At 56.8% G+C, this 22,925-nt stretch overlaps 1 protein-coding gene across 7 annotated transcripts in view; it reads right to left on the reverse strand.

Moving 5' to 3' along the window:
• Positions 1-1,727: 1,727 nt before the first annotated feature.
• Tns1 (tensin 1) overlaps positions 1,728-22,925 on the reverse strand; it is a 179,403-nt gene continuing 158,205 nt past the window's right edge. For all 7 annotated transcript variants that reach the window (XM_077803528.1, XM_077803525.1, XM_077803527.1 and 4 more), the window contains 11 exons: positions 20,415-20,613; positions 16,363-17,354; positions 13,547-13,633; positions 12,681-12,812; positions 12,233-12,325; positions 11,514-11,591; positions 9,715-9,786; positions 9,294-9,462; positions 8,140-8,208; positions 7,678-7,710; positions 1,728-6,093 (listed from right to left, as the gene is read on the reverse strand). In XM_077803528.1, coding sequence (XP_077659654.1) covers positions 5,949-6,093; positions 7,678-7,710; positions 8,140-8,208; positions 9,294-9,462; positions 9,715-9,786; positions 11,514-11,591; positions 12,233-12,325; positions 12,681-12,812; positions 13,547-13,633; positions 16,363-17,354; positions 20,415-20,613 — 2,069 coding nt within the window. In that variant the 3' untranslated portion in view covers positions 1,728-5,948. The remainder of the gene's footprint in view (positions 6,094-7,677; positions 7,711-8,139; positions 8,209-9,293; positions 9,463-9,714; positions 9,787-11,513; positions 11,592-12,232; positions 12,326-12,680; positions 12,813-13,546; positions 13,634-16,362; positions 17,355-20,414; positions 20,614-22,925) is intronic.

The following is a 22,925-nucleotide window of genomic DNA, read 5'->3' on the forward strand; positions in this document are numbered from 1 at the left end:
TGAGCAAGCACCTCAACCTCTTTGAACCTCAGTCTCTTCCTCTGTGAGATGAGAACAAAGACATTCTTTATCTCACAGTTGTGCTTGTGCAAGAAAATACACTTACGTGCCTAGTGCAGGTCCTGGCCCTCTTCGAGTGTTTGCTGAACACCGGCCGTCGCAGGTAACGATGACGACGAGGCCCAGCTTTGCCATTTAGAAGCCAGGTGACCTCTCAGAGCCTCTGTTTCCTGAGGTGTCCCTTAGGTCACAGGACAAACCCCATGTCGTGGATTTGGTGGGATGTCCGGCATGACGCTGCCATCCGGGGACAGGCCTCTTCACAGCCGGCAGGTGTGTGCTTCCTGACTCGCTCACCTCATAGAGCACCAGGTGTCGTCCCACCTGGGCCAGCACCCCGGGGTTCCTGAGGCCCTTTCAGGGGTTCTGTGAGGTCAAAGCTACTTTGTAACGATATCAAGTCGCTCTTGGAGTTTTTATTCAGTTTCTGCTTTAGAAAGTATCAGTGTCCCAATGGCTCGGGAGGCTGAGTCAGGAGATCGCAAGTTCAAAGCCAGCCTCAGCAACTTAGGGAGGCCCTAAGCAACTTATTGAGACCCTCTCTCTAAATAAAATTAAAATCTCTGAGAATGTGGCTCAGTGGTTAAGCACCCTTGAGTTCCATCCCTGATATCAAAAAATAAAAATAAAAAAAGGTTCACTCTTTTTCATGGAAATGCCATTTACTTTCACACGTAATGAATGTTCTAGAAGTGAATGAATATGTTTGACGTGTTCTCAGTTTTAATTTATACTGAGGTCAAGACGGAAAGATACAACCCACCTAAACAAAAAGCTCTTCAGGGGCCTCGATAATTTTTAAGAGGGTAAAGGAGTCCTGAGACCCCAAATCGGAGAGGCCTGCCCCTCGTTCGCTGCTGTGCCAACCTGCGGGCCCCACCAGCTGGTCCAAGTCGCCCTCCCGGCCACTCTGCAAGCTCAGTGGAGAACTTGAGGATGTGGGGATCCCCAGAGCCCCTGTGCTGTGCTGAGGCAGCCTCCGTGGACCACACACCCAATCCTTCTGAACACGGGTGGCCCAGCTGAGCTCGCTCCACGGGGACCACCTGAGCGGCACCCGGAGATTCTACCTCGAAGCCTCTGCTCCCCTTTACTCTGATAAACCTCACCCATCCAGCCCTCCCCATCCTCAGTCCCCGTGGCTGATTACAGAAGGTTCCAGAGGCAGCTCTCTCAGAACCAACAGGCCTGTGCCCCAGGTTCTCCCTGAGAACGTAGGGAGACGGGAGTCTTCTTTCTCCTGGGACCAGCAAGCTGATGGGCCTGAAGGCTCGGAGCTTCCTGTGACCCCATCACTGGGACAGAGTCTGCCTGAGTATTGGGCCAGCCCAGGACCAAGCGAGGGCAACAGATTCCCCATCCCTCGTCGCCCTGGACCCGGCTCTGCCTGCCCTCCTCAGCACTTGGCCTAATAAATGCCATTTTTTTTTTCTTGAACAAATTTGAACTGAGTTTCTCTTCCAGATGAAAGAGTCCAGATGAACAACCCAACAGTGACCAGAGGTAGACTCGGGTGTTGGGGAAGTTGTTGGAAGAATTTGGGGTGAATCAACCACGGGAGGGAGAACTGAATCCCCCTCATATCTGATGCCTGCGAAGGGTCCCTTTCCTCCAGAAACCCCCCGTCCAAACAACACCATGCTAGATAACACCATGCAGTTTTTCTTTAAGTTTTATCATTTATAAAGCCATACAATGGATCGCGAAGAAACCGAGGCGCTGTACAGGAGTGGGGGAGCCAGCGTGGGGGTCCATACATTCATATCCAGGACGAATAGCATCCATCAGGGTTTATACAAGGTGGCAAAGTTATAGGCACAATGATACAAAATATAAAGTATATTTCCATCTATATAAATACACAGCGGGGTGTGGGAGGACCCTGGGGTACTCGGGGTTTTCTGCAGAGGACCTGGGAGGCAGGCGGGGTGGGGGTGCCGTGGTAAGGAATTTCTGACATTTGTTTTGAATGACAAGTCCGAAGAGAGGAGAGAAAATGGGGGGGGGGGACACAGCAGGCACACTTGGGCGTGCTCACACACACGCACAGACCAAACACAGACCCACAGGAGAGTGTCACTCCATTTAACACTGATTAGAAAACAAGCTTGGGACATGGCTCTACAATAACCTCGTTGCTGGGAACGGCCCAGGTGTGGGAAACTGAGTCCCCTGCCCTTTCCCACATGTACAGGGGAGACAGGAAGGAACAGGTCTGCTGAGCCCAGCCCAGGGGGCCGGTCCTCACCACCCGACACTGAGACTCCACCAATCGCTGGCCCTACAGGCCTCCCTTCTGATAGCTCTCACCGCTGGGTCACCTTGAACTTGACATTCAGCCACGCACCACCTCCGACCCCTACCCCTAAGTGCCCTAAAGAGATGAGCCAAACACACACACAGACGTCCACACTTGCACGCGCGCACACACACATCCTATGTTACCTCTGGACACGGGAACACGAGTCTCAGCATTCCAGGGCCTGGCCCTGGGTGAAGAGGTGGCCCTGAAACTCTGCCCCCCAGCTCTTAGAAGACCCCAGGGGTGGGCAGGGGTGGGCTTCTCAGATGGGGGTATGAGGTGGGAGAGCCCCCTCCTCTCCCTCCTGAGAGCCCCCTCATAGCAGGATGCCGCACAGCCCCAGGGTCCCACCACCCATCCTGCCTGGTCCCTACCACATCTGGGGGTTCCTGAGAAGTCAGGGAGAAGAGTCCTCGGCAGTCAGTGTCCTCAGCTTTCAGAACTCCTGGGGGAGAGGGTCAGCGAGATGGCTCAAAATGCCTGTCCCCAACCCAAGAGGCAATGCTTCTGTCCTCAGACGCCTGGCTAGATCAAGGAGCCAAGACACCATGATGGCGGGGGGCACCTCCGTCATCCCTGGAAGCCACAAACACAGCTCATTTCCCCAGCTCCCCTCTGGGGTCACCTCACCATGGCTCTCAGGCCCAGCCCTTCCCTCTTATTCTCCCTGGGACCCAATCCTTGCAGAATCGGAGATGTCCCCACCATGCCTGTGGCAGCCAGCAAGGGCGAGGCCCAGGCCTGCCCCAGAGACCTGCTGGACAGGCAGAGGCAGCACCTCGTGCTGACCAGGCGTCTCCCGCTCTTTCTTGCCTTTTCTGCAGACCCTTCCCTGCCTCAGCCCCCATCAAGACCAGACAGCACTCTCCTGCTGACGACAGATTCAACAACACACAACAGGCAAAGGGCCGGGGAGGGGGAGAGAAACACGTATAAAATGATAACAATGAGTCAAAGTGCTCTCTCTTAAAGGAAATCTTTGGCAAGCATAGACTACAGCGCAGAGTGATGTGTGTATATGCGTGTGTGTGTGTGTGTGCATGTGCGTGTGCGTGTGCCGGGTCCACCTGTGAGTCACTGGGCAGGGCGGGGTGGCAGGCCACCACGTGGCCCCCAAAGTGCTGATCCCTCCACAGGTGTGCTGAGCGCGAGTGGCCAGCTCACCAGCATCTCTGATGCCCCCCTGGCTCACACGTGGCTGGCCTGGAGTGCGGGGGCTGGCCAGGCCTGAAGGGGCTGAGGGTGGGCAGTGGCTAGGCAAGTGTGAAGGCTGACCCCAGATTCAGTCCCTGTGCAGGGCGGGCTTCCAGAGGGTCCTCCAGCCTCCAGCCAAGAGGAGGCAACCGACCAGGAGGAGGCTGCCGGCCTAGGCAGCGGGAGAGGGAGGTATTTACAAAGAAACCGGGTGGGGAAATGTCTCCTTCTATCTTAGAGGAGACCTTGAGGGCGTTAGGGAATAAGGAGAGGTGGCTTCAGATATTTGGCTTCAACAACTCAGAAGGAAGGGCACTTTAGAAGGACCTAGGTCACCAAGCCTGGGACTTCCCCTTTGGGGAGCTCAGTGGGGGCTCAGCCTCTGCCCCCGTCTAATCTAGACACTCTCCTTTCCAGCTCCCAGAGACGCACACGTGCACCCGTGGCCACACACACCTGGTCCCCAGCATGCTCACACAAGCACTCAGGCCTGTAGGAATGAAGACAGCTCCCCAGATGTGCAGGGAGCTGACCGCTGGGCCCTAATTGACAGAGAATCAGGGGGCCAACACGATGCAGCATACGCACCCCACCCCACCGAGCCCCAGCACGGCCCAGGGCAAGGAGATGCCCAGCCATGCCACGGACAAAGGCCCCTCCACTCAGGCTCTACTTCTATGTAAAGAAAGGGACGGGGACTGGTTTCTGCTCAGGGAGGCCACAGAGCAATCTGGGAAACAATAAATACTTTTTGTCAATTTACCTATTTTTTAACCTTTTCTTATATTTTATTAGCTTACAGATTCTGTCAGTATGTCTCAGGTATATATTATATATATTTATATATCAGTACAATGCCACTCTTCAGAGGGCCCCTGTGGGCTGAAGAATGGAGTCCTGGTGAAGTTTCCATTCTGGCTTAGAGTTCCTGGGTGGTGGCCAAGGGTCTTCCCCACTGCCCAAATGGACCCTTGGTCTTTTGACCTAAATGCATGCTCTTTGTCCCCTGCTCTGTGGGCAGTGTGGCTCTGCTGGGGAAGCCAAGGCAGAAGGGAGACAGCGAGGCTGTGGCGTGATGGGGAGGCCCTGGGATGCTCCGGAAGCGGCCCTAGGAGCTTTGCTGATGTCACCCTGAGCAGCCCAGCTGAAAGGCGCCTGCAACCAGTCAGAGGGGACATCAGGACCACAGGTTTCTCCTGGGGCCTTGCTGAGAAGAGATCTGAGAAGCAGATTCCCCAGGATGAGGACCTTGCAGGAAAGACAGGGCAGGGCAGGAAGTCACCATCCCCAGCGCCCCAAAAGGCAGCATGCAGATAAGCAAGGCTGAGATAAGGCTGGCGCTGGGGCCCTGAGCCCAGGAATGGGGCTGAGCAGCAGGAGTAAGGCAGAGCCCCGGCACTGGCCAGAGCAGCCTGCCCAGCCAGCCGTGAGCCACCGGTGGTGGGAAGGTGTCAGGGCTCAGCAGCCACCTTTCCTGACAGTCCTCCTCCCTACAGACACACATATCTCTGCTTCCTCACACCAAAGCCTGGGGCTCCCGGTCAACCAGCCACGGAGCAGGGCTGCACTTCCCCTCTGGCCAGGGCCTCTGTACAGATCAGGCTGGTGGCACCCGGGGCCACTAGAGTATAAGTACAGGGACGGGGAAGGGGAATCCTAGGTACTCCTGCAGGAGAGGGCTCTGTCTCCTCCTGCTGCCGTGTCACCCCCAACCCTAACCTTCTTTGGACAGCATGCACGTGTGTGCTAACCCAGGGGACAGAGACGAGCAGAGCTGTTTACAATTCTAGCAGACAGAGGCGAGAGAAATCAGTGTGTGAGGGTGTGGGTGGGGACATACAAACACCCACGTCACAATGCATCGATGGCCCAGCACAGGACGGAGGGGCCTCGGGTCTGGCCTAGTGTCAGAAGGAAAAGCTTCTCCACTGGCTTTCTCCCGCCAGCCTTCGGGCTCAGCGACCCGCCCTCAGGTGGCCAGAAAAAGACTCTCTTGGCTTGAACTGTCCTTGCAAAGCAGGTGGCGAGGGACACAGAGCTTTTTCATTTTCCCCCCAAAATGTGGATCCCAAGGAGGCCCATGGAGGAGCTCCGTCCTCTCAGAGGGGGCGGGAGTGAGGGGACCTGGCTGGTTAGGAGGCTCTGGGAGGCTGCCGTTTCCATCTGCCCAGGAGAACCTGTGTCTTCTCCTCCATCTTTTTTTTTTTTTGCTTTTTCTCCCTCTCCCCTCCCCTCTGTATTTCACTTCCCTCGCCCAACGCTACACTTTCTTCTCTCCTTCTCCAAAATTAGCCCAAAGTCCTCCTTGTGGATTCGAGGTGGTCGGGATTCAGAGGTCCCCTCCCCAGGTGCCCCGTCCCCGCTGCCCTAGCCCTGGGCCAGGGGTGTGGGCTCATCTCTTCTGGCCGGTGCTCTGCATGACCTTGGAGACAAAGTTGACGATGGCCGAGGCAGGCTGCTTGGGGTCGAGCTCGGCAAAGAGGTGGCAGGCGTTGTCTGTGGTGCTGCCCTGCTTCCGGGCCACGAAGCCAAAGAGCCTGCAGGGGCGGGAGAGGGTGGTGGGCGAGAGGGGAAGACAGGAGGACCCTGGCCAGGGCACGCCCAGCCTGCCACACGGCGTCCCCAGCCTCCCCGGGCCTCAGGGACAGGGGGGCGCCTGAGACAGAGCCCTCTTGGTTCCCCCACAGCAAGGCCCAGGCTGGGGACAGCGTCTCGCTTTGTTTCAGGCCAGGCGAACGTTCCCCTTGGAGGGGTGGAGCGGGACTGGGGTGAAGGACAAGACTGGATAGTTCAGGGTGGGGACGAGACCAGAAATAAAGTGGGAGCATTCCTCAAGCAGCCTCTCCCAGCCCCACCCAACCCGACCGTTCCCATAAACAGCACAGAAGCAAACCAGGAGGCCGGGGCCCAGCCAGGATGGGGCCTCCGCACCCACTACGCACCCAGCAGGCACCCACCACACACCCGCCATGCACCCCAGGAGGTCAGGGAGTCCTCCACCCCCCCACACACACACAGCCGCCCCGTCCAGAGGCTGGGAAGTCCAGAGAACCCAAGGGGGAGGGGACCCCACACCTGTCCCCTCCAGCACCAAGACGGGAGTGACCTAACATTCTCTCTTTGCAAAACAGAGTTAAAAATACGAGGGCAGAGAACAGAATGTGAGCTTGGGCCCTCCCAGCCAGGGTGTTGCTAATTAGAGCGAGATGGGGAAATCGGGACAGCTGGAGATGCCCATGGACACCCCTCTGCCTCAGACGGCACTGCCCGGCTAAAATTAGCCAAGTCACAAACACACTCTCTCACACACTCACACACACACACTCACACACAGCCCTGTACTTCCCACAACTTGGCTCTTCCAGCTTGGTTTCAGGAGCTGGAGTAGTGCCCAGGTGTTGGGGTCCCTGGGGTCCACAGGGCAGCCCCCCAGCTCCTCCCTGTCTGGGCTGGCTAGGGCTGTAGGGCAGTGGGGGTGACCTGAGCAGGGTGGGGGTCATCTCTGAGCTCCCATCACACAGGCATGCCAGCTTTGTCTGCCTGCTTCTGCCATGACGGAGACCTGGCCAACCCATGCCTGCCCTGACACTACCACCTGCCCCTGCTGCAAGCCCTGGCCTGCCTGGAGGGCTGGCAGGGACACAAGAAAACATGGGGACTCAGAGTCCTCGATGATTATGAGGACTGAACAAGGCCAAGTCCCCAGCGTTGATCACACCCAGATTCCTGGTCACTGGAGGTGGCCTGGCTGCCTCTGGTCTCCTTTCTTCAGCCAACAACCATTCAGCAGCCTCTCTGTGGGACACTCAGCCCTGCCCAGATTGCTGGTCAAGCTACCTCCTCCCATTAAACCCATCTCTCTCCTACCTTTCAGCCTGAGCAAACTCTACCTGTCTTTTAAGATCCATTTTAAAATATCCATTCTTTTCCAAGGCCTTTCCAACTCTGTCCCTGACAGGACACACTCTCCTTTGCTAAAGCCACACACGTGGGCTGTACTGTTTCTCCAGACTTCAGTGACATTGGCACAAAGATCCTTGCTGGCCTTTCCCCACCCCAGGCTCTGGATTCTAAACCTGCCCCCCCCCCGACCTGCTGGTGGACTAGGAAGCCACACTTACTTAGCAGGAGCACCTCCCTCTGTCTTCATCCACCTGTGGAGAGAAAGTCAGCTCAGGGTAAATCCCTGCACTTGTCCCCAGAGCACCGCCCACTCAGACCAGACTCTCTGGGGCAAGCCCGGATCTCTGCAGGATAGAAGCAGCCAAGGTCACCCAGGGGCTTTCAAGTTGGAGCAAACACTGCCAGGCTACCTCCCACAGCGTGGAGGGGAGAAGCAGGGTCAGGGTCAGGGTCAGGGTCAGGGTCGGGCCAGAGGGGGTAAAAATGGGCATTTGAGTCCCAGGAGGGTCTCCAGATCTATGAAGAAAACTCAAAAAGTGCCCAACACAATTCGGCACACTCCCCTGGACACAGGCGGACCTTCCAGTTGGACTGAGAACTTGTGCACCTGGGCTCATGTACACACACTCTCTCCAGCGGCGTGAGCTGGCTGAGAGGGAAGGTGTTTCCAAGAGACTTACTTTCTTTCCTGTGGATCCAGGTCACAGAAGGTGACAGTGTTGAGGGGGTAGTGTCTTCGGAAGAAGAGCCTGTGGTTCAGACATCAGAGAACAGAGAATGAACATGGGAGGGTCTGCTTCCTCCAGCCCTCGGCCTGCGCCAGGCCACCTCGCACTGTGCCTGTTGTGGGTCACTGTCTCACAGAGCAAGATGGCCTGAGGTGCTCAGGAACAGAGACCTGTGCCACAGAAATAAGCCCAAAAGCCAGGGGCTGGAAAAGAAACTGATGCTGAGGAATAAGAAATGGGGGGACCCTAAAGGAGGAAGGAAATGAACTGGGGTCATGGTTAGGAGAGAGCCCGGGAGGAAAGACTCTGCTCCTGGAAAGAAGGACCTTTTAAACAGTTGTATTGAGAGCTGACTACCTGGTTCAGGCAGATCCTTGTAGAAGGATGGAGGGAGGGAGGGAGGGAGGATGGAGGGATGGTGGGATGGATAGATGAATGGATGGAGGGAGGGATGGATGGATCGATGGATGGGTGGATGGATGGAGGATGGATGGATGGATGGAAAGATTGATGGATGGATGGATGGATGGATGGAAAGATTGATTGATGGATGGGTGGGTGGATGGAGGATGGATGGAGAGATGGATAATGGATGGATGGATGGATATATTGATGGATGGGTCGGTGGGTGGATGGGTAGATGGATGGGTGAATGGAGGATAGATGGATGGAGGGATGGAGGATGCATGGATGGGTGGATAGATTGATAGATGGTAGGTTGGTGGGTGGATGGATGAGTGGATGGATGGATGGATGGGTGGGTGGATGGGTAGGTAGATGAGTGGGTGGGTAGATGAATGGATGGCTGGATGATGGCTGGATGGATGGATGGAGACACACACAAATTAAGGGATAAGTAGGCGTAGAATAGATAGGGAATGGATGGATGTGAGTAAGTAGATGCATGGACCCATTGATGAGTGTGTGAACAAGTGGATGGATAATGGATCGATGGATGAACAGCTAGTGTGATAAATAATGGAAGCAAGATAGATGGATGGGAGAATAGGTGGGCTGAGAGGTGCAAGGGTGAGCGGTGGTGAGTGGAGGCACGGATGGGCTGCAGGAAGGAGAGCCCAGCACAGGAGCAAGTAGACGAGGCTTACTTTCTCTGGTTGTCAGTCAGTGTGATTCCCTGCGCAGAGACCTTGAAGTGAACGATAGTGGCAGCTGGCGTGGGATCAGCAGCCAACGTCTCAGATGTAGCTTTGGAGATGGCCTGTGGCCCAGTGAGTGACTCCATATCCACGGAATTGACGAAGAGTACATTACAGGCTACAAGAAATGGACCCAAGTGGGAATCAGGAGGGCTGGAGTCTGTGGAGACGATACCCCAGGTCCACTCTTGAGGGAAAAGGTAGCAGATCAATTTCAGGCCAGCCTCGGGCCAAAACATCTACACAGAGGAACATAATCTGCCTGGAGACCTCCGGGCCTGGCAGACTTCCGCCTGCACCTGCAGGAGGCCCGGGCAGGAAGGTGGAAAGAAGGGCGTGGGCAGGCGTCCAGTCTCCAGGGACCACTCACCCGCTCCTTGCTTCAGCAGGTCAGAAGTCGAGTTGGCAGGGCCCGAGCTATCTCTGGATTCATCTGTGGGGTCTGAGACAAAAATTCGCCTGGTAATTAAAACCCTAGCGCTGGAAAGAAGCACAGTTGGGCTGGGCCTAAGGTAAGTTCTGCAAACGCTTTGTGCCAAGGACACGCTCTCCACGGCTGGCCCCGGTGGGAGTCACTGGGTTACCTACAGGTGGAATGTTCCACCGCTGCTCTAAGAACCCAGCACATGGGTTGAGAGCTCTGGGTCCAGGAGAGCTGGGCTCGAACCCTCAGCCCGCCACTTGCTAAGTGGAACTCATGACCCAGGGTTTTCAAACAACCCATATATAGTGTTTATCCACTGCCTGGCAAAAAGCAAGCTTCGAACAGCAGTGGTGTTGCTTCTGTTTATGCTTAAATTCATTCAACCACCCACAGAGCACAACCGTAAGTTCAGGATTAGTAAGAACCGAGCGATAGACATGTTAAGTAGCTTGACTTTCCCATTTCCCAATGTGTAGCTATATCAAAGCAACACATTATACACAGTGCATACTACTGTTTTTATTTCAACTATACCTAAATAATTTTTTTTCATGGTATTGGGAATTGAACCCCAGGGGCACTTTATCACTGAATTACCTCCCAGCCCTTTTAAATTATTTTAATTTTGAGACAGGGCTTTGCTAAGTGGCTGAGGCTGGCCTCAAACTTGTGATCCTCCTGCCTCAGCCTCTCCAGTAGCTGAGATTACAGGCCTGTGCCACTGAGTCTCCAGCACTAAAACTTTTAAAAACAAAATCAGAACAACAAATAAGCATCGAGTCTCATTTGTCACCAGTGTTGCTTACACTTTGGTGTGCAGCCTTGTTAAAATGCAGATGGCTGGGCTCAACCTAGAGTTCCTGAAGAAATGGACCTGGAGAATGCCGGCATTTAACAAGTTCTCAGGGGATGCACAGCCTGCTGGTCTGGGGGCCACATTTCAAGAACCACAGGTTTATACAATTGAAAGTCAAACAGCTTTGTAATTGCTGGACTTCCACAGTAAATTCCATAAAAATGTAATTTAATTGGTGTCTAAACTGTGTGGTTAATAATGCTGCTTAAGTTGTGTTGGAACTTTTAAGCTAATAATGTTGGCCAATTATTATTAATAATTCAGTGAACTGAATTCAATAGATAAAAATCATCAACTAATATTGGAGATTTTATCTCAACCTCTAGGACATTCTTCTCCTGACTCTCCCATGTCTTAGGCCTTCCCCGGGGATGAGGCTTATTCTGAGAATTCAGTATGAATTTCTTAAAGGCTCCAGAGTATTTTCTAGAACCATCTGGGAAGACAACTTACATATGCCCCTGGAGTTCAACTCTTAAATAAACTTTTCCTTCTTATGAGGGGTACCAGGAATTGAACCCAAGGGCACTTAACCACTGAGCCACCTGCCCACATCCCGAGCCCTTTATATTTGATACTCTGAGGCAGGATCTCACTAGGTTGTTTACAGTCTCTCTAAGTTGCCGAGGCTGGCTTGGAACTCGTGATCCTCCTGCCTCAGCCTCCCCAGCCACTGGGATTACAGGTGTGCACCACCACGCCCGCAAACTTTTCCTTCTTTTTTATCAGGAAAAAGAAGTGTGTGAGAGAGAGGTTTTGAATTTCCCCACGTTGGCAAAATGGCCAGTGCTCTCCACCCCTGGCCCACATTCTGGAGTGGCTGGCAGGGCCAGACACGAAGGAGGTAGCTCAAAGGCACCTTTGGAGCGCGGGGAGTCTCACGTCCTACCTCGGTTTGGAATGACGAGTTTGCAGGGCAGAGCCAGAGGGATGATGGAGTGCTGGTAGACCAGGGCGGACAGGGAGCCTGCGGGACGAGACAGCGGCTCAGGGGCAGCGGCTCCTGGGAATCAGGGGCCAGCAGGGGCCGGGCGCAAACGCCAGGAAGCCTCACCCCACCGGGCTTCTTTCCATGTGTGTGTGTGTGTGTGTGTGTGTGTGTGTGTGTGTGTGTGTGGCTAGAGATGGAACCCAAGACCTCAGGTGTGCTTAGCTATGGAGCTACCCACAGCTTAGCTTCTTATCCACGAATTTTCAGAGCTGAAAATTCATGTCCTCTTTTTTTTTTTTTTTTTTAGCAAGACCCAAGGAAGAAGATTCCAAAGACTCCCTCTAGCAGTCATATTGTGACCTAACAACATCCCTTTACAGTTCCTCCTAACATCTTTTCTAAGTCTCTCCAGTGATGACCCCACACCCCTCCCCCCAAAAAAGAAACAAACAGGGTAGAAGCATTGGAGAATTGTGGGATCGAATCCCAGGTCAGTCACTTGTTACCTGTGCCTTCTTGGGTAAGTCTAACTCACAGTTCCCTTGTGCGAAACAAGGACGGTGCCATCTACCACACAGGATTATGGGGGAGAGAACTTGGGGTCAGGCCCCAGGGGGGCTTGAAGCAGGGCAAGATGCTGAACCCCTCCTGCAGGGACAGTGGTGGGGGCAGCTCACCAAAGTTCGGCTCATTGGGGCAGCCCTTGAGCTTGACTCCTCTGGGGCCCGTCTCGATTAGGAAATGTCTCACCAACTCATGGGCCAGATCTCCTGGGAGGGAGAGAAAGAAATGGGACGCTTTTCACAGAGTCCCCCCACGGACTCCCACGGCTGCTCCACCTCTTCTCCAGTGCACGGGGCTGGGGTGGGAGAGAGGGTGGCAGAGATGGGGAGGCTGGAGCCTGGGGCTGCAGAGACCACCACCGGCCCCTCCAGAGAGGAGAGACACCTGCCTCCCTGTTCCCCGAGGCCACCGTCACCAGCCCAGGGCACGCTCTTCTGGAGAGCTGTTTATCAGGCACCAGCTCTCTGAGACTCAGGTCCTGCTCAGCACCCTGGGGCCCCCCAGCACCCCAGGGTTTGAAGAGCCCGTGAAGGTCCCACAGTCTCCGGAGGAGGATGTCACCTTTCTTATTCTGCTGCATGATGGTCGGAGGGGGCGAAGACACCTTCATGGCCAGCCCATAGGCCCCCCGGAAGGAGTGGCTGTCACGGATGACGAAGGCCCCTGGCTCCTGATCCTTAAGGAGTGCGATGGCTGCGCCAGAGGAGGGAAGAGGGCACCTGAGATTGGCGTCCCTGGCTGCCTAAGTGCCCTGGGGGCCCCTGGAACTTTGTTTTCTCTTGGATGAGATGACATTCTTTAAAGTCAGAGTGTAAACACTCCCGAGGGCCCTCCTAGGCTGAGATGGCCAGAGAGTCAACACTGGGGGCCACGCAGCCTGTCCCAAATACTCAAGTCTATGGCTGCAGCTGGAAGCGAGAGACAGTCTGTAAACTAATGGGCGTGGCTTTGTTCCAATAAAACTTTATTTACAAAGACAGGCAGCGGGCCAGTGGAGCCGTCAGGCAGTCCTTGCTGAGCCACACCCACACCCCACAGATGTTCCTTGAGAACCCATAGAGGGCCTCGTCTCTATTCCCATATTCACAACTTCATTTGTTTCTACAAAATGCAAAAATCTCCCACATCATACAGATGGAGAGCTGAGGCTTCATATGATTTTGGCTGTCCTTCTACTTTGTCCAGGAAAACCAAAGCTCCGATGGACTCTTGCAAAAATCATTCACACCAATAGTCTGCCAGCCTTCCCTTTGATGTGGGAAGTGCTTCTTACTGTCTGACTTCAGCCCCAGCTCCCTCTCTGTGACCACTACCTACTGCAAAGAGGAATGAGTGCACTGTGTTCCTTGCCCAAGTCAGACATGGTGATTGGCAGCCAGCTCTGTCCTCTATGGACCACAGAACCACCAGAACCACCCAGTCCTCACCTTGCTCTCTGGAGATCTCAGGCTTGTACCAATACTTGGAAGTGTCCTGGACAAATTTCACTTTAGCCCGGGTCTCAGGACTGTTGTCTGCAGGAGAAGAAGAATGGGAAGTGTTACGGGTGGAACTCTGTTCCCTGAAAAGAGATGCTGAAGTGAGTCCTGACCCTCAAAGCCCACGAATGGGGCCTTATTTGGAAAGAGGGTCTTTGCACATGGAATCCAATTAAGATGAAGGCATGCTGGACAGAGCCCTGGTCCAGGATGATGTGTCCTCAAAAGAGGAGACAGAGACTCATGGGGACAGCTCCATGTGAAGAGGGAGCCACATGGGCTGGCACAGCCACAAGCCAAGGAACACCAAGGACCTCCAGACCCAGGGGGACGTGGCAAGCCTGGAGCCCATGGTCCCTCGGAACCCCACCAGGGACCAAGCTGGGTGCTGGACTCCTGGCCTCCCCATTTCTGCTATTTTAAGCCAACAAGAATATGGTGCTTTATACCCAGGGGGACACAGAAAGTAGTGTCCTCGAACATCACAGAGCACAGCAGGAAGGGACAGAGCAGGGACTTCTCACCCCCCCACTGCCTGCTGGGCATCCCACAGAGCCAACCCAGAGCCTGCCCTGCTCCCAGCACCGGTCCCCTAGCAGATTCCCCACACGGCTAAGACCCACCCTTCCCCCTCCCCCACAGGCTCCACCTCCCAACTGCAGCATCGCAGATGACAAGGCAGGAAGACCCCTTTCTGTCCTCTCTTCCTGATCCCCCTCCTCTTTCCCACGTGGAAAGCCAGTGTTCTGCAGTCACACAGGGCAAAAAATCACTCCAACCCTGGGACAAGTATGAGGGACTGGCCTAGGACCTAGAGGCTCTCTGCCGGGTGTCGCCAGGCCAGGTTTCGGCTGTGATCCCTCCACCCAGCTCCTTAGCAGGCCTGGGGATCCCTCCTGGGGTGCTATGTTCTGGGGTAGCTCAGACAACTGGGTTCCGCTGTGCAGCTTTACAATCAGGAGAGAGGCTTGGAGAGGGGAGTGGCTTAGTGGGTTACAGATGGTGACCCACAGAGAGACCCAGGGCAGCTTCTGGGTCAGGGGTTGGGGTGTGGGGCCCTCGCTTTCCGGCCTCTTTCCTCATCCTTGTTCCTCATCAGCAGGTGCTATTGTGTGAATTTCTGGAATACAGCACCACATTTAAACATGCACCCGGCGTGCACTGGTCCAGACAGGGGATGAGCACCTCTGTCTCTTATCATTTCTTTAGATTTGGCACCTTTGAGGGCCGCTCTTCCGTTCCTCAGATCCCATTGTTTTTTGTAAACCAGAGAAGCCACGCTGTGCCGCAGAGCAGAACCCTAGCACAGAACCCTCCTCACTGTTCTGCTCCTTCATCTTTGGGCACCAAAGAAACAAAAGGAAAGCAGAGGAGAGAGGGACCTTCCACCCCACACCTCCCTCTCCTGTCTTCAGAGCCTGGAGCCGAGGCCCTGCGCTAAGGACGGTGTCAGCTAAGGAGGCCCCGAGCTGAGACTCCAGGGTTTAGTCAATTTCCACTGTGTTCACGATCCCCGGGCCTGGGGGTTTGTCTCTGGAGGGCTGGGAGGGGGCAGCTACTCTCTGGCAGCTGTATGCAAGATGCTTGCGGGGGGCTGGGCCCCGCAACTGTTGCCCGCCTGTCCCTGCTCTGGAGACCCAGGCCCTGCTAGGTTAATGAGCTGTCAGAGGTGGCTGCAGCCCCCTAAGCCTTCCTGTGTTGACTCCAGAACTATTTTAAGCAGGGAAGATGGTGGGAAACAGGAAGCGTCCAACTACTCCAAGTTTTGCCTCCTTCAAGGAGAGGGACTGGGAACCAGATGTCCCCAGTGGGCGGCAGGAAGCAGGGGGGTGCAGGGTCACTCTAGGTGTCGCCGCTTGGCAGGCCCAGTACAGGACCCAGGAGTGACACGGGGGGGGGGGGGGATCAGGGCAGCTGGGCCCATCCTAAGCTGCCTGAAATATTCCAAATCTGCTTTGATCGCCTGGGGCGACCCTGCATGCAGACGGGTTCCAGTCTGCTTGAGAAACTGCAGGTCTCCTGAGGCCTTGACCCTTGGGTTTAGATAACCAGCGAACGAAGTGGAGGCAAATATGCCAAGTCCTGGGGATGAGTGAGGAATTCAACAGGCAAAGCTGCCTGGAGCACAGAACAGGTCTGCAGAAACCAAGCCCTGGTAAGAACACCCCGTGTCAATCAGCCCCGGCCCACATCCTGTCTGGCTGCCAGATCTGTTAGGAGGGATGTGCGTACCTGGGGCTGACCAAAGGAAGAGAGGCACAGGTTCGGAAGGCACGCTTTCAAAGTTATGCTAGATCACAACAGCCCTCAAGATATGGCCACATGATAAAGACAACTCCAATAATGCCTAAAGAGCATTAGTTTGGGGGTAAAACAGGCTTGGACTGGAAGCCTAGCTCTGCCACTTACTAACTGTAGGATGCTGGGCAAACAACAGAACCTCTGGAATCCTGAGTTTGCTCCTGGGTAAAAAGGAGTAATTGTACCTAGGGGCGGGGGAGGTCATAAGGATTAAGTAAGATAGTACTTAGCCCAGAGGCTAGCACAGAGTACATGCTCACAAGTGGCTTGAAGGTACCTAAGAGTAATGCTATCATGTCCGTCAACCTCATCCTCATCCTCACCCTGAACTGAGGCCCAGCAGTCGGCCACCCATCCCCAGGGTTGTCTGCAAAGGGATTGTCAGACCCGAGAGGAGGACAGATATCCTAACTCCTGGACTCAGCTCAGCCCCAGGAGAGGTGGATACGGGAGGAGAGGCCCACCTGGCATGGAGTACTTGGAGAAGTCGGGCAGCGTGTGGGAGAAGGAGACAGTGCTGCCCCCACTGGGACTGGACATGCCACTGGCCACCGGCGAGGAGGACACCTTCCCGTTGATGGTGGCGTAGTTGGGGAGGCTGCCTGCCCGGTCGCCCACGGACATCCTCCGCTTCTCTGGCAGGGCCGGTGTGGGGCTCCCCTGCCGGAAGGCCGCAGAATCCGGCGAGGGGGAGGTGGTGGGGCTGCTCAGGCCCGGGTAGTAGGCAGGGGAGAGAGGGAAGGAGGGTGTGGACGGGGCCTGGTAGCCGGAAGCGCTGCTCTGTCGGGACAGCGCGGGCCTCCGGTCCTCAGGGGTGGAGTAGCCACCGTAGGCCACGTGCCGGTCCAAGCTGGGGCTGCCAGGAACCATGGATCCAGACCCTCCCAGGTGACGGCCCAGGCTGGGGCTGCCAGGGCTGGCCACTGCGTTGCCATGGAGACTGGGGGTCAGGTTGCCTTGGTGGGCCCCGGGGTGCCGGCCCAGGCTGGGGCTCCCTGGGGTGGTGGCCGAGCTGCTTGGGTGGCTGGAAATGGTGTTGCCATGGAAACCAGGGCCAGGTGGACCCATGACCTGGCGGTGGCTCAGACTGGGACTGCCGGGAGCAGCCATGCTGGGGTTGACCGCCCGCCGGCCGAAGCCAGGACTAGGGGGCGTGTTGGTACCCACTGTCCTGTGGCGGGCCTGAGGGCTCCCGGGCACCGTGTGGACACTGGCCACACTGAACTGAGAGCGGGGCTGGCTTTCTGCGGGGCTGAATTGCTGAAGTGAGGAGTCGGGGCTGCTGTAGTTGCTGCCCACGGTCGGGAGAGGAGAAGAGCTCTGGTAACTTCTCTGGGCCACGGGGCTGGGCTGCCCCAGGATGCCGGAGCGGAAGCTGGAATCCAACAAGGGCTGGGTGGGTGTCCTCGGGCCCTGGTCGCTGCTCTCCCCTGATGGGAAACTCCCCACTGAAGTGCTAGAGAGAGGACAGATTGAGAGGTCAGCAAATGGCAGTTAATGAAAGGGGTCCTGGAGGGAAGTACCCAGCTTCCTTCCAACCACTAATAGCAACCATAATAGCTCCACTTGCAGTCGGCCAGAGAGTCAGGGCTTTTACATCACCTCGTGGATCCATCAGAAGAAGAAACTGAAGGTCAGAGAGGTTCAACAGTAAACTCAGGACAACACAGTTCATAAAAGCCCAGGGTTTCAACTCAGCTGGGTCTGACTCCAAAACCCACATTTTCCCACAGCCCTCTGCTGACTACTGAGCCATAAGCCAAGAAATCTCCCTCATGAAAGTTGAAGGTGGCATCCTGTTGAAGCCTCCAGCATCACAGAGACTCACTCTGGAGAGGGAGGCAAACCACCTGGCTCCCATTCCTATGAGGGCCACCTGACTGCGTCTCTGGGTTTGCTGTCACCATAAGCCCAGAGCAGGCAGGACTGGGCTTCTACTCCTGGTTGGTTCAAAGCAAAAAGGAAGGAAGGAAGGAAGGAAGGAAGGAAGGAAGGAAGGAAGGAAGGGAGGGAGGGAGGGAGGGAGGGAGGGAGAGAGGACAGGAGGGAGGGAGGGAGGGAATCAAGGGGGAAGTTCCAGAGCAGGGATTTCAGCTCATTATAGGGTCTGCTCTCCGGGCATCGGATCTGGCCACTAATGGAGCAACTGCCCTGAGTGGTAATGATCCTCCCATCACTAGGAGAACTCAAGCAGAGGCCGAGGGACTTACGGGTCTAAAGGCTGCATAGGGAAGGTCCTCCATGGGGAGATTAGATTCCATGAGTTCAAGGTCACTCCCAATTCTAAGATCCTGACAAAATTCAGTTCGTATGGGACCGTGCCTGGAGTACTTGCCATAATTCAGGGCTCCACTGTGAAGGGCAGCGCAGGCCCCTAGGGAGTGACACGGGGGAGCAGGCCCGCACCGCCGGGACCTGTGAGCTGGGGAGCAGGGATTCTCCTCATTCGTGTTTTCCTAGGGGGCCATGAGGGGCTGACAGATGACCTGCTCCTTCAGACCCACACGGCTACCCATCTGCAGTGTGGCAGTAGAGACAGAGGTCGACAGGGACGTGGGTACGCAGCAGCCGTAGGGAGATGGCAGGCGGGCTGGGCCAGGAGTCCCCAGGGAGGGAAGGGGTCCTCACACAGCCAGGGGCCCAAGCCCCCAACTGCCATGGGCAGGAGGGCGTCTCTCCGCTGCTGAGCCCTCCCCGGCTGGGTGGGATTGGCTGGGGCTCCGGGTGCCAGGAGGTTTTGGTGGGACTGTGCTCTAGGGGCAGACGAGAACCACGAGCAGGGAGACAGCAGGGGACAGGCAGGGGACAGGCCAGGACACAGCCTGCCTTGCACCCAGAAGGGGCCAGGCAGAAGGTCATTTCCCAGGAGGGAAAAAACTGGCTTCTGAGGATGCAGCAGGCCGAGCAGGGCGGGGCGAGGGATGCGGACACGGAGTTCTAGAAGATGAATCTCAGGGCATAGACACCGGCTTCCGGAGTCCTGAGAGGGGCCAACGGGGCGTCGGGAAGAATGTGGGAGAAGTTCCCTGCACGGGGCTCCCTGTGGGGGCCACGGCGCAGGGCGAAATCCCTGTCCCTTGAACAGGGAGCATGCCCTCTGCAGGGGCCAGGCCTCCTGAGCTGCTGCAGCCTGTCAGAAGGCTGGGCAGGCAGGCTGGGTTGGGGTGCTGCAGCCTGTCAGGAGGCTGGGCAGGCAGGCTGGGCTGGGGTGCTGCGGCCTGTCAGGAGGCTGGGCGGGCAGGCTGGGTTGGGGTGCTGCAGCCTGTCAGGAGGCTGGGCGGGCAGGCTGGGTTGGGGTGCACGTTTGGCTCCAGGTTTCAGAACCCTTAGAGCCCAGAGGCAAGCTGCCTCCGCTCACCAAGCCCCCACCCCTGAGCCAGCATAGGTAGGGCCTGAGGCAGAAATGTGAGGGGCGGGCTGGGATGTTTGAGGGCCCCTGGGAGCGGGCTCAGAAAGGGAGAGAGAGGCACTGGGTCCTCCATGGGGCCAGCGCTGTCCTCCCACCCTGACCCACCCCCCCACCCCACCCCCGCCCGGCATCTGCACTCCAGGCCTTGCCCAAGCTGGTCTCAAGCTTCCTTTCCTGGGCTGTTTTCGCCTCCCGGGGCCTGAAGTCTTCCCTCCCCCGCACCAGCTTCTCACCGCACCCCACACATCAGCCTTCCCTCTACTGAGCCTGTGAGCAGGGACTGCCCAGCCTTCCTCTGTGTCGGATGCACTCAGACGATGGGTGTCAGCTGGACCGCGCATCAGGACGCCTCCCCTCTCCTCCATCTGCACGCCCCACTCTAACCTGCATCTTCCTGTGCTGTCCTTCAAAATGCTCTCTCCCTCCTTGGCCCCTCCACATCCTGCTCACCCCCTGGATGGCCCACAAAGAGTTCCAGCCCTCAGGGACCCTCCTGCTTTCCTAGACCAAGATAATGGCCCCTCGCTCTGAGCTCCAAGCACTTTACTTCTCCGTCAGCTCTTGAAGGTCTGGCTCCCAGCCAGCGAAGGGCGGGCACCACAGTGGTCTGGGGAGGAGATTGCGACGTGGGCGACGTGGGCCCCGGAACCGCACACTTGGGCCTCCAGTCTATCCCTGCCACTGCTCAGTTTAGGAAACCACTTCTGTGCTTCAGCTGCCTCTTCCAGAAAGTGGGGACCCTGGGGCTTGCCTCCTGGGACCACTGTGAAGGTTCCACATCTGCACAAAGCTTTCAGCAAAGTGCTCGGCCTCCCGCAAACACCCACCGCCCGGGTCCTGGTTGTCCTGAGACCTGGGGAAGGCCCCCTTCACCTGGCGCACTTCCTCCTGCCAGCACTGCTGGGGGAATGACCGCTTACTCACTTCCGGCTCCCCTAAGGTCTGGCACTCAGGGGAAGCGCTCTCAAGGTGCCCTGAAGGGGTCTGCAAAGTGCCATGGACCGGATGTGACTTCTCTGTGCCCACACCCTGGGAAGATCCAAGAGGCCTCAGCTGTCCCATCCCTGGCCGCGATTCTCATCCCCGAGTCTTCCCACCCGGACTTACCTGTCGGCGCTGAGGATGGGGCTGCTGGTGGACAGAGGGCTGGGGGAGACAAAGGAGCTGCCCAGGGTCCCATTCCTCAGGGGCGTCTCGTGGCCATAGGCCTGGGCAGCTGGGGCACTGAAGCTCTTGGGTTCAGCATCCTGAGGTCGGGGCCCAGCCACTGCCGTCCGTGCCACAGACTCCACGTAGCTCCGGGCTTCTGGAAGGAGCAGGAGGACAGAGACGGAGCTCAGATCCCCAGAGGTGCAGTGTGGGACCCTCCCAACCTGCCAGGGACACAGCCACCCAAAGCAGACAGGGGAAAGACAGCACAGGAACAGCCCCCCAAAAGACATCAGGACACTTGACCGGGGGCTCCTGCCTGCCCACTCCCACCCTGTCCCAAGACAACCTTTAACCAGAGCCTGACTCAAGAACCTTTCCAGAAATGAGCCCCCAACTCCACCCCTGCACCACGGCCATCAGAGACTCGTCCACCCAAGAACCAGGCCATCTGTCCATGACTGGCACCCCCTTTGCTGACCCTGCTACCCAGGCCCTTCCAGGCTCCCAGACACCAGAGTGGACCCGGAGCTGCATCTGACCTGGCCCGTGTCCCGGGACAGCCCTGGGGTCCTCCCCATGCCTGGAGTCAGATACAGGCTTGCTCACCTAGCAACAGACCTGGGTCTGCTGAGGCCTGGATACCAAGACACGCCCACCGTCTCTGCCTGACGCACTTAGCATTTCTCAAGAGATGGACACCAGACAAACAGTCCCCAGGTGGGGCTGGACACTGTCTGCGCATCTGTGGCACTCCCACAGCACTGGGCAGTTCAGAGAGGACATTTGTACACAGGATCCAAGGTTAGAATCCAAAACTCCCAGGTCAAAAGAGGAGGGAAGGGGAAGAACCAGAAAGGCCATTTTACAGATGAGGAAGTTGAGGCTGGGACAGTGGCATGATGGACGCACAGCCGGGACCCAGGGCCCCTGACTCTCAGGTCAGGGCACGTCTGACTCCCTCCATCACCTCTGAGGCCAACTCTGAAACTAGCCCAATATTAAACAGCAAGAGGAAGCGGGGCACGCAGTCTCCAGGGACGTGAACAGGGACAGAGGACATGCCACCGCCTGCAAACCTGGCCCGTCCCTGTCCCACCAGAAGGGACGAGGCCTGAGCACAGGCCCCAACTCTGTCTTACCTGGGGCACCCGCGGAGACCAGCCTGAGACACTTTGGGGCCAGAGTCCATGCGGCCCTGAAGAGGCCCTTGCAGCCCTGGCTGACCAAGATGGTCATGGTCACCGAGTGGGAGAAGTGCCCCTCCCCTGGGTCCCTCAGGGGTGTGAGGACTGGGGTTGGGGCAACTAATGCCAACCCCCTCCCCAAGCCCGAGGAAGCCCCCCACTGGGGAAAGGGGTGTTGGCAGGGGCCTTGTGTCGCCTACTGCAGCCTCTTTCTGAGGCTGGCCCAGGCCCGACATGCTACACCCAGGCACACTGGCCGCCATGGACACAGACGAGGGTGACCCTTCAGGCCAGGGCCCTTTGCAGAGGGGTGGGGAGGGTGGTCTAACCCAGGCTGCCACAGGACCAGTCACCTGGGCCCCCAAGCTGGAGTCCAGCAGTGGGCAGAGCCAGCAAGGCCTCCCTCAAGCAGCCCAAGCCACCACACCTCCTGGGAGTCCCAGGCCAACAGAACAAAGGAGGCTGCGTTCTCCGCTCTGCAGCCCCAGGCCCTGCAGAGGCCTCTCTGATCCGGGCTGGTATGTAAAGGTCTCCCTAGTAAACATCTAAGGCGGGGCAGATCAGAGGGCCTCTGTCGCAAGTACACAGTCCTACTGTCCTAGCCTGAAAGCATCTGGAGACAATAGCTCAAGGCATGGAGATGACTATGTTGCGATAGAATTTTTCTCACAAAAATAGTTGGCAGGCAGAACCTGGCCAGCTGCCAGAGTTTGCTGACCCTTGATCTATCTATCTGTCTCCTAAGCCCAGAGAGGTGGAGCAAATTTGCCCAGAACACACAGCCAGGGCATGGCCGTGGACACCAGCATCCCAGTCTCCATATTCAGAGTGTCATCAGGGGTGGACCACAACAGGACCACTGTCTCATGGGGAGACCTAGAGCTGGCTGCGATCCAGCACGCCAGCCACCAGCCACAGGAGTGCCAATTCTGAGAGCTATGCATAATTAGAAAAATAGCAGCCACGTGAGGGAAGCAGGATCTGAAGGATGGGAGCACAGTGCACTGGCCACACAGCTAGCAGGTGGCAGAGCCAGCTTGGGAACCTGGGAGGCTGGCCGAGAGGCCATCTGACCCACCGACGGTCTGAACTCGGGAGCCCATGGTTTCAGGGTGGCTTTGGTCTTGTCTTGAGGAACTGGCTCCTTGTCCTGGGCTAGTAACCCCCTCTGGCAAAAGGACCATCAGAGAGTCACACCCAGAGAAAAGTGAAGGACACCCAGGCCAGGGTCCTCCCTGCTCATCCCTCACCGCCTCAGGCCGCTCCACAGCTTCCCAGGCCC

This window comes from Urocitellus parryii, chromosome 1 (assembly GCF_045843805.1).
Source record: "Urocitellus parryii isolate mUroPar1 chromosome 1, mUroPar1.hap1, whole genome shotgun sequence".
Lineage (NCBI taxonomy): Eukaryota > Metazoa > Chordata > Mammalia > Rodentia > Sciuridae > Urocitellus > Urocitellus parryii.